Source organism: Hyla sarda, chromosome 6, assembly GCF_029499605.1.
Source record: "Hyla sarda isolate aHylSar1 chromosome 6, aHylSar1.hap1, whole genome shotgun sequence".
Lineage (NCBI taxonomy): Eukaryota > Metazoa > Chordata > Amphibia > Anura > Hylidae > Hyla > Hyla sarda.
In genome coordinates, this window is record NC_079194.1 from 65,248,144 (window position 1) to 65,262,962 (window position 14,819).

The 14,819-nt window shown below is 40.7% G+C and overlaps 1 protein-coding gene across 6 annotated transcripts in view; it reads right to left on the reverse strand.

Annotated features, from left to right (window-relative positions):
* Positions 1–707: 707 nt before the first annotated feature.
* The window catches only part of SGSM3 (small G protein signaling modulator 3), a 76,366-nt gene continuing 62,254 nt past the window's right edge, over positions 708–14,819 (reverse strand). For 4 of the 6 annotated variants that reach the window (XM_056524006.1, XM_056524007.1, XM_056524004.1 and 1 more), the window contains 10 exons: positions 14,270–14,425; positions 14,125–14,179; positions 12,843–12,892; positions 9,669–9,821; positions 8,690–8,760; positions 7,868–7,916; positions 6,874–6,959; positions 5,927–6,049; positions 4,674–4,734; positions 709–1,405 (listed from right to left, as the gene is read on the reverse strand). In XM_056524006.1, coding sequence (XP_056379981.1) covers positions 1,322–1,405; positions 4,674–4,734; positions 5,927–6,049; positions 6,874–6,959; positions 7,868–7,916; positions 8,690–8,760; positions 9,669–9,821; positions 12,843–12,892; positions 14,125–14,179; positions 14,270–14,425 — 888 coding nt within the window. In that variant the 3' untranslated portion in view covers positions 709–1,321. Of the gene's footprint in view, positions 1,406–4,673; positions 4,735–5,926; positions 6,050–6,873; positions 6,960–7,867; positions 7,917–8,689; positions 8,761–9,668; positions 9,822–12,842; positions 12,893–14,124; positions 14,180–14,269; positions 14,426–14,819 lie in introns of all 6 variants that reach the window. The other 2 variants (XM_056524005.1, XM_056524008.1) reach the window with 2 other exon arrangements.

Below are 14,819 nucleotides of genomic sequence, written 5' to 3' on the forward strand. Positions count from 1 at the left end.
CTGGTGCCAGAAAGTTAAAGGGGTATTCCAGGCAAAAACTTTTTTTTTTTTTTTATATATGAACTGGCTCCGGAAAATTACTTCTATAAAAAAATCTTAATCCATCCAATAGTTATTAGCTCCTGAAGTTGAGTTGTTTTCTGTCTAACTGCTCTCTGATGACTCACGTCCCGGGAGCTGTGCAGTTCCTATGGGGAAATTTTCTCATCATGCACAGCTCCCGGGAACGTGACATCATTATTGAGCAGTTAGACAGAAAACCTCAGAAGCTAATAACTATTGGAAGGATTAAGATTTTTTAATAGAAGTAATTTACAAATCTGTTTAACTTTCTGGAGCCAGTTGATATATATAAAAAAAGTTTTTGCCTGGAATACCCCTTTAAACAGATTTGTAAATCATTTCTATGAAAAAATCTCAATCCTTCCAGTACTTTTTAGGGGCTGTATACTACAGAGGAAATGCTTTTCTTTTTGGATTTCTCTGATGTCATGACCACAGTGCTCTCTGCTGACCTCTGCTGTCCATTTTAGGAACTGTCCAGAGCAGCATATGTTTGCTATGGGGATTTTCTCCTGCTCTGTTCCTAAAATGGACAGCAGAGGTCAGCAGAGAGCACTGTGGTCATGACATCAGAGGAAATGCATTTCTTTTTTGGATTTCTCTTTAGTATACTGCCCCTAAAAAGTACTGGAAGGATTAAGATTTTTTAATAGAAGTGATTTACAAATCTGTTTAACTTTCTGGCACCAGTTGATTTAAAAGAAAAAAAAAAGTTTTCCACGGGAGTACCCCTTTAATACGTCATGTGCCTTCAACATCTTGACAGAATAGAATTTTTTGGAGAGTCGGGTCTCTTTTTTTTTTAAATAACACAAAGCCCAGAACTTCTTTTCCGGAACGTATTGTGGTTCAGTAGTGGAAGGAGAATGAGAGGAGGTAGGAAATGTGTTGACAAAAGAAAAATCTACATTTCTGTTTCAAAATATACATACATATATATTTCTTTCTCTATATAATTTTTTTTCTTATATACACAGCTATAGAATTTTAGGAGCCTGGACCGTCCGCTTCATCCAACCGGACACAATCTGACTTTTTTTTTTTTTTTAAGAAGAGATGAGATGATCAGATCGGTCAAGTGCAGGGTAGTTCTGAAAATGTGGCCCAATCACATCCCGGTTTTTCGGGCCGATATGGAGGTCGTCCAGTGTCACAATGATACAGAGTTCTTGGCAGTAGAGCAGTAATAGAAAAAGTGCATTGCTGGAGTGAAGTTCTGTAAGACTCCATAGGGTCAGGAACAAGAAGACGAAAACCATCAGCCGTCAATATCCCAGCTGAAGAGATGATGCTTAACTAACATGTCCTGTACCCCTTCCTTCAATGGCTTCTTCTCCTTGTCCTGAAAGGTTGTAAATAAGTACCAGAAACGGTTAAATTTGACTGAAATACTAGATGTAACATAGATAGCATCCAAACCATACTTTTCCCACAAACCATACTTTTCCCATAAAAGAAAATGTGCCTGGAGGGAAGAAAGGCACAACACATTGCCTCCTTAACCCCTTAAGGACCGAGCGTTTTTCGGTTTTTGCTCTTTCGTTTTTTTCCTCCTTACCTTTAAAAAATCATAACTCTTAACATTTTGCACCATAAAATCTGTATTAAGGCTTATTTTTTGCGCCACTAATTCTAATTTGTAATGATGTCAGTCATTTTACCCAAAAATCTACGGCGAAACGGGAAAAAAATATAATTGTGCGACTAAAATTGAAAAAATACAGCCATTTTGTAACTTTTGGGGGCTTCAGTTTTTACGCAGTGCATTTTTCGGTAAAAATGACACCTTATCTTTATTCTCTAGGTCCATATGGTTAAAATGATACCCTACTTATATAGGTTTGATTTTTTATTGCTTCAGAAAAAAATAACTACATGCAGGAAAATGTATACGTTTAAAATTGTCATCTTCTGACCCCTATAACTTTTTTATTTTTCCGTGTTCAGGGCGCTATGAGGGCTCATTTTTTGCGCCGTGATCTGAAGTTTTTGTGGGTACCATTTTTGCATTGATCTGACTTTTTGATCGCTTTTTATTCATCTTTTCATGATATAAAAAGTGACCAAAAATACGCTATTTTGGACTTTGGATTTTTTTTGTGCGGTTTAATTAACGATATATATTTTTTTTTTAATCGGACATTTCCGCATGCGGCGATACAACATATGTTTATTTTTATTTACACAGCTTTTTTTTTATTATTGGAAATGCCGGGTGATTCAAACTTTTATTAGGGGAAGGGATAATTGAAAGGGTTAATGATTTTTTTTACACTTTCCTTTTGCAATAATTATAGCCCCCACAGGAGGCTATAACATTGCATTTACTGATCTTTACCTGTGTTCAATGCATCTCCATAGGGAAGCAATGATCAGTGTTTTCGGCGATTGATTGCTCAAGCCTGGATCTCAGGCTTGAAGCATTCATTCGGGGATCGGACTGCAGGAAGGAAGGTAAGAAGACCTCCTCCTGTGCTACAGCTGTTCGGGATGTCGCGATTATACCGCAGCGACCCCGAACAGCTCCCTGAGCTAGCCGGGCACTTTTACTTTTAGCCACGTGGCTCAGCTTTGAGCGCGCGGCTAAAGGGTTAATAGCGCGCGGCACCGCGATCAGTGCCTCGCGCTATTAGAGGCGGGTCCCGGCTGCACTATGACGCCAGGCCCGCCGTGATATGATGCGGGGTCACCGAGGGACCCCACGTTATATCACGGGAGTGGGACCAAGGACGTACTCATACGTCCTTGGTCCTTAAGGGGTTGGTTACTCTGGTGGCAAAAATAAATAAAATAAAATATCAGCTGGTTCCAGAAAGTTAAAGGGACATTCCAGGAAAAAACTTTTTTTTATTTTATTTTTTATAATATCAACTGGCTCCAGAAAGTTAAACAGATTTGTAAATTAGACAAAACACAGATCGCTTACGCGCAATCACGGCTAGGCAGAGACAGTCGGGTCTAGAAGTCCGGTAACGGGGTGCCGGGTCACGGCATAGGCGCTGGTGTGTGGCGCTCGGAGGCTACGGCGTAGCCTCCGAGCGCCACACACCAGCGCCTATGCCATGACCCGGCACCCCGTTACCGGACTTCTAGACCCGACTGTCTCTGCCTAGCCGTGAGTGCGCGTACGTGCTCTGTGTTTTGTCTATATTGGATACTTTCTACTTGTGTATGTGCACCCACTGAAAGAGGTCGCCGAGGATCGCTTTGTTGTTTGTAGGAGGTGATCTTGCTCCCTGAGTGCTCTCCCTGATTTCTTGCTTCTGTTTCAATGTTTTTATTAAGGTTTTCAGTAAAGAATAAAATACATGTAACATAGTTAAGGCACTTTATGCCAACAGAAAAGGAAAGTAAACTCCCCCTGATTTCTTGCTTCATTTTGAAATTTGTAAATTACTTCTATTAAAAAAAATCTTAATCCTTCCAATAATTTTCAGCTGCTGAAGTTGAGTTGTTGTTTTCTGCCTGACAACAGTGCTCTCTGCTGACATCTCTGCTTGTCTCGGGAACTGCAGTAGAAGAGGTTTGCTATGGGGATTTACTTCTACTCTGGACAGTTCCTGAGACACATGTCATCAGAGAGCACTTAGACAGAAAAGAACAACTCAACTTCAGGAGCTCATAAGTACTGAAAGGATTAAGATGTATTTTTTAATAGAAGTAATTTACAAATATGTTTAACTTTCCGGAGCCAGTTGATATATAAAAGTTTTTTCCTGGATAACCCCTTTAAACAGATTTGTAAATTACTTCTATTAAAAAAAAACATAATCCTTCCAATACTTATCAGCTGCTGTATGCTCCAGAGGAAATTGAGTTGTTGTTTTCTTTCTGACCACAGTGCTCTCTGCTGCCACCTCTGTCCGTGTCAGGAACTGTCCAGAGTAGAAGCAAATCCCCATAGCAAACCCCCTCCTGCTCCGGACAGTTTCTGACATGGACAGAGGTGGCAACAGAGAGCACTGTGGTCAGACAGGAAAGAAGAACTCAACTTCCTGTGGAGTATACAGCAGCTGATAAGTATTGGAAGGCTGAAGATTTTTTTTAATAGAAGTAATTTACAAATCTGTTTAAAAGGAGTACTCCCAAGAATTTTTTTTTTTTCAAATCAACTGGTGCCAGAAAGTTAAACAATAAAAATCTTAATCCTTCCAGTACTTATCAGCTGCTGTATACTCCACAGGAAGTTGAGTTGTTATTTTCTGTCTTACCACAGTGCTCTCTGCTGACACCTCTGTCCATGTCAGGAACTGTCAGGAGCAGGAGAGGTTTGTTCCTACTCTGGACAGTTCCTGAAATAGAGCATACAGCAGTTGATAAATACTGGAAGGATTTAGTTGTTTATTTTTTTTTTATTTTTTTATAGAAGTAATTTACAAATCTGTTTAACTTTCTGGCACCAGCTGATTTGAAAAAATTGTTTTCCAACAATTACCTATCACCTTTTTTTTTTTTTTTTATGAAAAATAAATACAAAACAAACAAAACACATATTCAATAATAAAATATTTAAATTAAAGTGTCCATTCAATATTGATACTCTGGAAGATCAGTAATGCTGGCTATGGTGGTTCCTCCTGTAATAGCCCCTAGCAGTCACACACACTTACCTCTTTTTTCACCGGCAATTCCCAGTCTGGTGACAAACTAAAGGCAAACTTTGAAAGGACCCTAAAAAAGTAGAAACATATAAACTTTATTTCCTATTTCAGAAATATCATCCCCACCTGTCCGTCTCATGTTCAATAGATCGAATGCTTGTGGTGGGTTTACATCATGAAATGTTGGGGGATGAGAAAATTGCAGTCACCCGCACTATAATCTGATACACCGAGTTATAGTGCGGGTGAACAGGAGACCAATGCGGGTCCCGGACTGCTATACCTACCTGCAGTCCGGAGCCCTGATCCCCCCGAAGGTCCCCCTCTACCAGCGCTGAATTGCTCACTGGAGGCAGGCCCGCCGGCTAGATTTAAATATTCATAAGCGCCGGTCACGTGAGAGCTCCTGCCTACTGAGCGCTCACGTGACTGGTGCTTATGAATATTTAAATCTAGCCGGCGGGCCTGCCTCCAGTGAGCAATTCAGCGCTGGAAGTGGGGGACCTTTGGGGGATCAGGGCTCCGGACTGCAGGTAGGTATAGCAGTCCGGGACCCGCATCGGTCTCCTGTTCACCCGCACTATAACCAGGTGTATGGGGATTATAGTGCGGGTGAACGGGTGACGGTTTTCCTTTAAAAACAGTTCAGTAGTAACCAATCTACTGCTCTTATAGCAGAGTTCTCGGTGACAGACACCTGTATAAGTTGAGACGTGTGAGGCGTAGCCTAAAAGATCTAAAATTATCTATAGAGTCAATAGGTGATAACTTATAATATACTGTATTTAGTTCAGAATATTTAGGGTTAATATATTGGTCTCCTTTTACATCATAATGTATCTTAGGGTATAGGTTCTCTTTAATTTGCAGTCTTGATGCTAAACACTAGGGTCATTTTTTCAGTGGGGGAGACTTCTCCCAAATATGGATTGTCCACAGCTCCTATACGCAATGTTTGAAGCCTGTTAAGGCTGTATTTGTTATGGGGTTGTGGGTGGGAGCAGGGGTATATATTGCACCTGCCTCCTACTGGAGGGGCGTTCGTGACGTTTGCGGACCCCTCCCAATCCTCCCTTTTATTCTCCATTCATCCATTACAGGGTATGCCCTCTGTCGCGGTCATTGGGCACAAATCTGACCAATTTGTTAAGTTTAAATGTCCTACATAACAGGTAGGTATGTACCTTTGTAATCACGAGCACGAGTGTAAAGCCCCGAACACAAATACATTTACTGTAAAAGGCAAAAGCTACACGGCTCACCTTAGTTCACACTTTATCTGCACCCAACCTGGGCTCCTCAGAAAGGACCATGGCTGGTACCACTTCTCAACCGTCTGTAAGCTGGAGCAAAGGACTTCAAGCCACAAATGGATAACTTGTTCACTGTACATACAGCAGGCAACAAGAGAAAATCATTAGAACAACCTGAAAACTCCAAAAACAGTATAGTCCTTCTAATATGACACTTAAAGGGGTTATCCAGGAATTTAAAGACGAGCTAATTTCTTTCAAAAACAGCACCACGTCTGTCTCCACGTTGGGTGTGGTTTTCTTTTCTGTCACGACCACAGTGCTCTCTGCTCTGATACCTCTGTCCATATCAGGAACTGTCCAGAGCAGGAGAAAATCAGTTCCGAAAATGGACAGAGGTGTCAGCAGAGAGCACTGTGGTCGTGACAGAAAAGAAATCCCAAAAGAAAAGAATTTCCTCTGTAGTATAAAGCCGCTAATAAGTACTGGAAGGATTAAGAATTTTTATTGCAAGTAATTTACAAATCTGTTTAACTTTCTGGGACCAGTTGATTTTAAAAAAAAAATAAAAAAAAGTTTTCCACCGGAGTACCCTTTTAAGGGGTTGTCCCATAAATGCATTTTACTATTGAATCAATATTAATGGGTTACTCCACAGGATAGGGGATACATTTCTGATTGCAGTCAGAACCCCTGTGATCTCCTGTATGGGGGCCAGATACTCACCCGTCCTCGGCATGCGGGTGAGTAGCCGGCCCCCATACAGGAGATTGCAGGGGGCCCCAGCTGTCAGAAACGTATCCTCTATTTTGTGGGAGAATCCCTTTGAATGTAAATTCGATAAAAAAGTACAAATGACTATTTTATTTAACCACTCAAACAAAAGCACATCTCTGTATATTTATATTTCCTGAAGAACAGTCTGATGTATAAATGTGGCTGCTAAGCAGACTTACTTGAGGCCGATACAAATAAGGGAACGGAGCTTGACATCCATCTGTGCATGAGCGGTATCGTGGCTTACATTCACAGATTGTACTCCCTAGGGGAGAAAAAACACAATTAGAGAATTCTGCTATATAGATGTTCACCCACATACTAGCCTTTACATCTCCAGAACTTTCCGGCAATTGAATATTGTGTACAGAACTATCCGTACTAGAACGTTAACCAGTTCAAGACAGGCTTCTTTTCTTCTTCTTTTGGTACATGTGGGTTTGAAAATCATCACATATTCCTTGTTGCCTTATTCGAATAAGTGTGTCTTTTTTCTGTGATATTTTTTGCATAATTTTTATTAGAATTTTAGAATGAGAATTTTATTACAATTTTTGGTGTATGTTGACACCATATTTTTATTATTATTTTATTTTTTAGATTGATAGATAGAGGTTTAAATGTTAAACAGTTATATACGGTAAATGTTTCCGAAAAAATAAAAATTATAACATAAAATTGTCCTTTTGCATAGACTCTGATAGACTGTTTAGAACAGTGTTTCCTAACCAGGGTGCCTCCAGCTGTTGCCAAACTAAAACCAGGGAGCCTCCAGCTGTTAACCAGGGTGCCTCCAGCTGTTTCCTAACCAGGGTGCCTCCTGCCTCCAGCAATTTCCTAACCAGGATGCCTCCAGCTGTTGCCAAACTACAACTCCCAGCATGCCTGGGCTGCCCGGGCATGCTGGAAGTTGTAGTTTGGCAACAGCTGGAGGCGCCCTGGTTGGGAAACACTGATTCAGGGGGTGAGAGAGAACCTCTGGTGGACACATTTACACTACACTGCAGATGAACTTGATTCCCTGATATACTTTCTGGTAGAAAGAAGCATGGTGGCTGTCTGCCTGTGTGCATACACCCAATATACTCATTGGGTGTTGTATATGATGCTAATAAATACTGAATTTTATTAACAATGCAGTCTAGTGACCTTGTGGGAACAACGTACACCTACCCTGTATAATAGTTCTTCTGGAGTTAACACTTTGCCATCCTCATCTAACCTGGAATACAAACAATATACACATCTGTATGGAAACAGTCAGCAATACAATATATAAACTAAAAGATGCAGAAGTATGCTACACAACGGGACTGGATTACAGAAAACTTTCTGCATCAAAGTAAAAAATTGTTTTTTAAAAGAAATTTTCTATGTAGAGTTTTTTTGTGCAGTCTTCTGCTTCTGGTTTTGTTAAAGGGGTACACCGGTGAAAAACTAATTTTTTTTCCAATCAACTGGTGCCAGAAAGTTAAACAGATTTGTAAATGACTTCTATTTAAAAAATCTTAATCCTTTCAGTACTTATCAGCTGCTGTATACTACAGAGGAAGTGCTTTTCTTTTTGAATATTTTTTTCTGTCTGACCACAGTGCTCTCTGCTGACACCTCTGTCCATGTCAGGAACTGTCCAGAGTAGAAGCAAGTCCCCATAGGAACTGTCAAGAGCAGGAGAGGTTTGCTAAGACAGACAGAGGTGTCAGCAGAGAGCACTGTGATCAGACAGAAAAGAAATTAACTTCCTGTGGAGCATACAGCAGCTGGTAAGTACTGGAAGGGTTAATATTTTTAAATAGATGTAATTTACAAATCTGTTTAACGTTCTGGCACCAGGTGATTTAAAAATAAATAAAAATAAAATGTTTTTCACCGGAGTACCCTTTTAAATCCTACAATATATTGATTTTCTGAGCTAAATTTTACGACATTTTGAATGATTAAATGCTAAATAAAGGACTCTCACGGTCATAAATCCTGGCATCTGAAACACATTACCTGTAGGTCTTGCAGAGAACAAGCCGTGAATATACTGAGTCGAAGTCTCTCTCCACCTCCCGGCTGGCAGCCTTCAAGACAAGATTTACAAAGAATGTGATCACGGTTACGATTTAGGACCATGATTTTTAATCCCAATGTTGGTTAAAAAAAAAAAGTTTTTTCCTGTGCATATGTAAAATGTACATAAACTGTACACAGGATTTTCTTGCTATGATCACATCATTAAAGGGAATCTGTTATCAGTATCACCAGCACGAACCTGTTGGTACAGGCAGGTAGTGCTGGTTACGATGAGGATTACAATACTTACCTTCCCCTGATCCATGGTCCTGTTAGTCTGTTATCTCCTTTATTCGGACGGCAGGCATGGTACATGGCAGATGTCATCATTGTTGCTCTCCCAAATCTGCTCGCAACAGGGCCCAGCAGAGAAACCGCAGCGGTGACGTCAGTGTGCTTCTGCCATGCACCAAGCCTGCCCTGGAATAAGGAAGATAACAGACTAAGTGGTTGACGGATCAAGGAAAGGTAAGTATCGGTATCATCAGTGTCACCCGCACTACCTGCCTGTACCAACAGGTTAGTGCAAGTGACATCAATGACAGTTTCCCTTTAAGGCAGGGTCACACGGGGCGGATCCGCAGCGCATTTCATGCTGCGGATGCGCTGATGGCAGTCACAGAGGGACTGCAGAGCGAGCTCCCGGCGGCAGCCTGCCGACGGTGGATCCACAGCGTGAAATACGCTTCAGATGCACCCTGTATGACCCTGCCCTAAAGGGATTACCCACAAAAACAATTGATCACCTATCCAAAGTATGTACAATCGCTGGGGAGCCAACCAATCACAAGACAGGGATCCTGAGTTCTGCAATCCTCTTTACTGCATAACCACAACGTGTACAAAATGAGTGCTTCTTATTGTCATAGCTGAAAGATATAAAAATACATAATATATTTATGTGCAGGCCTTTTACCTCTTCGATGAAAAGCCAAGGATGACAGGGACCTCCTAACAGAGATGGTTTCTTCAGTCCATGCTCAAATATTGCCTTAATACTAGGGCACAAAGTTCCTCGAACCACGTCCGTAATCCCTTCTGTGACAGAGTCATCTCCAGCAGTGCAGTACTGTGGTATAAAAAAGAAACCATAACGTCAGTAGTGCCCGCGGGACAGCAAAACATGAAGACATTGAGGGAGATTTATCAAAACCTGTGTAGAGGAAAAGTTGCTGAGTTGCCCATAGCAACCAATCAGATTGCTTCTTTCATTTTTGAAAAGGCCTCTGAATAATGAAAGAAGTGATCTGATTGGTTGCCATGGGCAACTCAGCAACTTTTCCTCTGGACGGGTTTTGATAAATCTCCCCCCGTATACTTTATGTCAACAGTTCTTCTACTAAGGCCAGAAAGTTACTGCAGAGGTATAATGTATATCAGTGGAGAATATTTAGCATTACTTTTTACTACAGAAATTCTTATTACAGCATCTGGATTTTTATTAAAAGCATAAAAAAAAGTTTCAGAGCAACCAATTTACAGGAAATACATAGTTCATAATTCCAGCTAGGCCGGGACTATCTATTCTTGGAATGCTTAAGGACTCTACAATCCAGCCCTGACAAGGACACTAAATAGAGAAGCTGCCAGGACAGATATAAAAGATCTGCACTACAGGACATAGACTGGGGGGAGGGGTTCTCAAATACTGATACAGAAGATAAATGGGACATCTTTAAATCAACTCTAAATAACTATACATCTAAATATATACCAAAGGGGAACAAATATAAACGATTAAAACTAAATCCTACATGGCTGACAAATGAGGTTAAAAGAGCAATAAACAACAAAAAAATAGCCTTCAAAAAATTCAAATCTGATGGGTCAGCGATAACATTTAAACAGTACAAGGAGCTTAATAAAATCTGTAAAAATGTAATAAAAACAGCAAAAATTCAAAACAACAGACAGGTGGCCAAAGAAAGCAAAACTAATCCTAAATATTTTTTTTAGATATATAAATGCAAAAGAACCAAGGACAGAGCATGTAGGACCCCTTAATAATGATAATGGGGAGGTTGTCACGGGCGATCAAGAGAAGGCGGAGCTACTGAATGGGTTCTTTAGTTCTGTATACACTATGGAAGAAGGAGCTGACATTGGCCAGGTCAGTGCTGGTAACACATCATGTAATGTACTGAACTGGCTTAATGTAGAGATGGTACAAGGTAAGTTAAGTGATATAAATGTAAGCAAATCCCCAGGACCAGATGATTACACCCAAGAGTTCTTAGAGAGGTAAGTTCAGTAATATCTGTACCCCTGTTCATGATATTTAGAGATTCTCTGGTGTCTGGTATTGTGCCAAGGGACTGGCGCAAGGTGAATGTGGTACCAATCTTCAAAAAGGGCTCTAGGTCTTCCCCAGGAAACTATAGACCGGTAAGTCTAACGTGCATTGTGGGAAAATTGTTTGAAGGACTTATAAGGGATTACATACAGGAATACATAGGGGATAATTGTATTATAAGTGATAGCCAGCATGGGTTTACTAAGGATAGAAGTTGTCAAACCAATCTAATTTGCTTTTATGAAGAGGTGAGTAGAAGCCTTGACAGAGGAATGGCTGTGGATATAGTGTTTCTGGATTTTGCTAAAGCATTTGATACTGTCCCTCATAGACGTCTGACAGGTAAGTTAAGGTCTTTGGGTTTGGAAATTTTAGTTTGTAACTGGATTGAACACTGGCTCATGGATCGTACCCAGAGAGTAGTGGTCAATGATTCGTACTCTGATTGGTCCCCGGTTATTAGTGGTGTACCCCAAGGTTCAGTACTGGGCCCGCTGTTGTTTAATTTATTTATCAATGATATAGAGGATGGTATTAACAGCTCTGTTTCTATCTTTGCAGATGACACCAAGCTTTGTAGCACGGTACAGTCTATAGAGGATGTGTATAAGTTACAAGATGACTTGGATAGACTAAGTGTCTGGGCATCCACTTGGCAAATGAGGTTCAATGTGGATAAACGTAAAGTTATGCATCTGGGTACTAATAACCTGCATGCATCGTATGTCTTAGGGGGGATTAAACTGGCAGAGTCACTGGTAGAGAAGGATCTGGGTGTACTTGTAGATCACAGACTACAGAATAGCATGCAATGTCAGGCTGCTGCTTCCAAAGCCGGCAGGATATTGTCATGTATAAAAAGAGGCATGGACTCGAGGGACAGGGACACAATACTCCCCCTTTATAAAGCATTGGTACGGCCTCACCTGGAATATGCTGTTCAGTTTTGGTCGCCTGTACATAAAAGGGACACTGTGGAGCTGGAAAGGGTGCAGAGACGCGCGACTAAACTAATATGGGGCATGGAACATCTTAGCTATGAAGAGCGATTAAAGGAGTTACAATTGTTTAGTCTTGAGAAGAGACGTTTAAGGGGGGATATGATAAACGTATATAAGTATATAAATGGCCCATACAAAAAATATGGAGAAAAACTGTTCCAGGTTAAGCCCCCTCAAAGGACAAGGGGGCACGCCCTCCGTTTGGAGAAGGGTTTAGTCTCAAGGGGCGACACGCCTTCTTTACCATAAGAACTGTGAATTTATGGAACAGTCTACCTCAGGAACTGGTCACAGCAGGAACGATTAATACATTTAAAACAGGGTTAGATACATTCCTGGAACAAAATAAGATTAATGCTTATGCAGAAATATAAAATCCCATCCCTTCCCCCAATATCCCACCACACCCCTACCCTTCAATTCCCTGGTTGAACTTGATGGACTTATGTCTTTTTTCGACCGTACTAACTATGTAACTATGTAATATGTAACTTTCTAGCACCAGTTGATTTAAAAAAAATAAAAAATAAAGTTTTCCACCGGAGTACCCCTTTAAGAATTCATACCACTCTTTGTATACCCCCAAAGTATAAGTCTGTACTTGCCGGAGAGCTTCTTCATTTATTTATTTTTTAAATAAGCTTTTTACAAATGTTATGTGAGTAAACTGAAAAAATGACCGTATGGTGGCCACCAAAGTCAGCTATATCTTTTTAACACATATATTCATATATATCTTTTGTATTTTAGTTGGGTGTTTTAAAAGTTATTGGGATATTGGATGTGGTGCACTCACCTCTTTACTCCTTTCATCAAGAATCTCCACAAACTTTGCAGGAAACCAGCCTAAAAGATTTAATTTAATCATTTAAAAATGTAAAATAATAAATAATAATAATAATAACAACAACACTATTAACAAAAAGAACAACAGCAACATAAAGCATTAATGATGATCATAAAAATGTTACTGCATAAGGGGCTACATTCTGGATTTTTGCATCTTCTTGTCTGTCCCCATAGTGAGAATACAATTCTGATCTGCAGGTGATAAGTGATGACACAGACCAGCACCTTAAAGGGGTTATCCAGGATTGGAGAGCCATTTTCTGTGGATCTGAAAAACAGCACCACGCCTGTCCTCAGGTTGTGTGTGGTATTGCAGCTCCATTCTATTGACGTGAATAGAAGCTGTAATACCACACGCAACCTGAGGACAGGGGTGGTGCTGTTTTTGGAAGAAACTAGTTTTGTTTTTCTATTCCTGGATAACTCCTTCTGAGAACACATATGGAGATAGCAGGAGTAAAAGCGGTTGACAAAGAGATACAGAACCGTATGTGCGTACGATTCCATCCAGTTTTCACTATATGGTTTTTGACTTTGCACAGTTTTTTTTCTTGGAATTTCAGTCAAAGAAGTGAAACTTTATTCAAAATGGAGTGAAAAGTTAAAAACTTATATGTTTTTTTTTCTTACAAAACGGATGCAACCGGACATCATTTTGCAAACCGGATACGGTTTTGATACGGTTTAGTCCGGTTTTGAGGAATCCGTTTTTCATCAAAAACCTGATATGGGAACAGTATTGCAAAAACATGGTGTGAATGCACCCTAAGCGTTTGAAACAAACTGTTCCGAACGCTGGAGCCGGGAGCTCGAGACGTCATAGCCCCGCCCCCTCATGAAGTCATGCCCCACCCCCTCAATGCAAGTCTATGGGAGGGGGCGTGACGGATGTCACGCCCCCTCCCATAGACTTGCATTGAGGGGGCGAGGCGTGACTTCATGAGGGGGCAGGGCTATGATCTCACGAGCTCCTGGCGCCGCCTCCAGTGCTCTGAACAGTTTGTTCCAAACCCTGAGCAGCGCAGTACCCCTTTAAGCGAAGAAACAGAACCATAAGTTTGTTTCCAGAATGAGTTTCAAGTTTTAAAGGGCAGAAGGCTCCATTTTTAAGAAGTACAACAGCGAATATACCATGCACACATACTATACCATGTTAATAATGAAGATATCAGAGCAAATGGTAATAAGATGATAAAAGAAAGGTCTTATATGCTCGTATATACACTTACCCCGGAGTCCATTTAATTCTCCAACCCAACAGTGTTCATCCTTCTGGGAAATTATCTAAAAAAAATATGTAAAAATATTCACTGACTGCATCATAAAAGTCCCACAACCAATACACGCAGCCCCTCGTCTTTGCATTGGTTATACCGTGATGATGTCATTCTTGCGAAAGCCAAGCTCGTCATCGTCATGACGCTCAAAGTCCAGGAGAGCCTTTGCCCTTCGGCGCCTGCTTCGTGAACACGACACGTAATTCTCGTGGTCTCTCTGGTGGCTCTCCATACTATAATCGGGGGTCAGGTCCTGTAAGGATAGTGACTAGTTAGGGATGATGTTGGTAAAATATACCACGCAACAATACACAGGTGTACAATATTCTTTTATTGGATATTATAGTTCTTTTTATCAATCTTTTTCTCTCTTTTATTTGGGGAACTAGTTCTCATTAGGGAGATCCAGCTGTGTAGGAGATCTTACAAGCAATGCACTGTGGGAAACAAAGTATGCAAATTGGTTGTCTCTTTAGTGCCTTCTATAGGCATGACTGGTGCAAGGATTTTTGTCACCCTAGGAAAAAAGCTAATTTTGCTGCCCCCTTGACTCGCCCATCGGCCCGCCCTCTGACACTACTACCTTACTACTGAGGTAAGAACACGAAAGAAACCCCAAGGGTAACTGACCCAACGCTAAACATAGC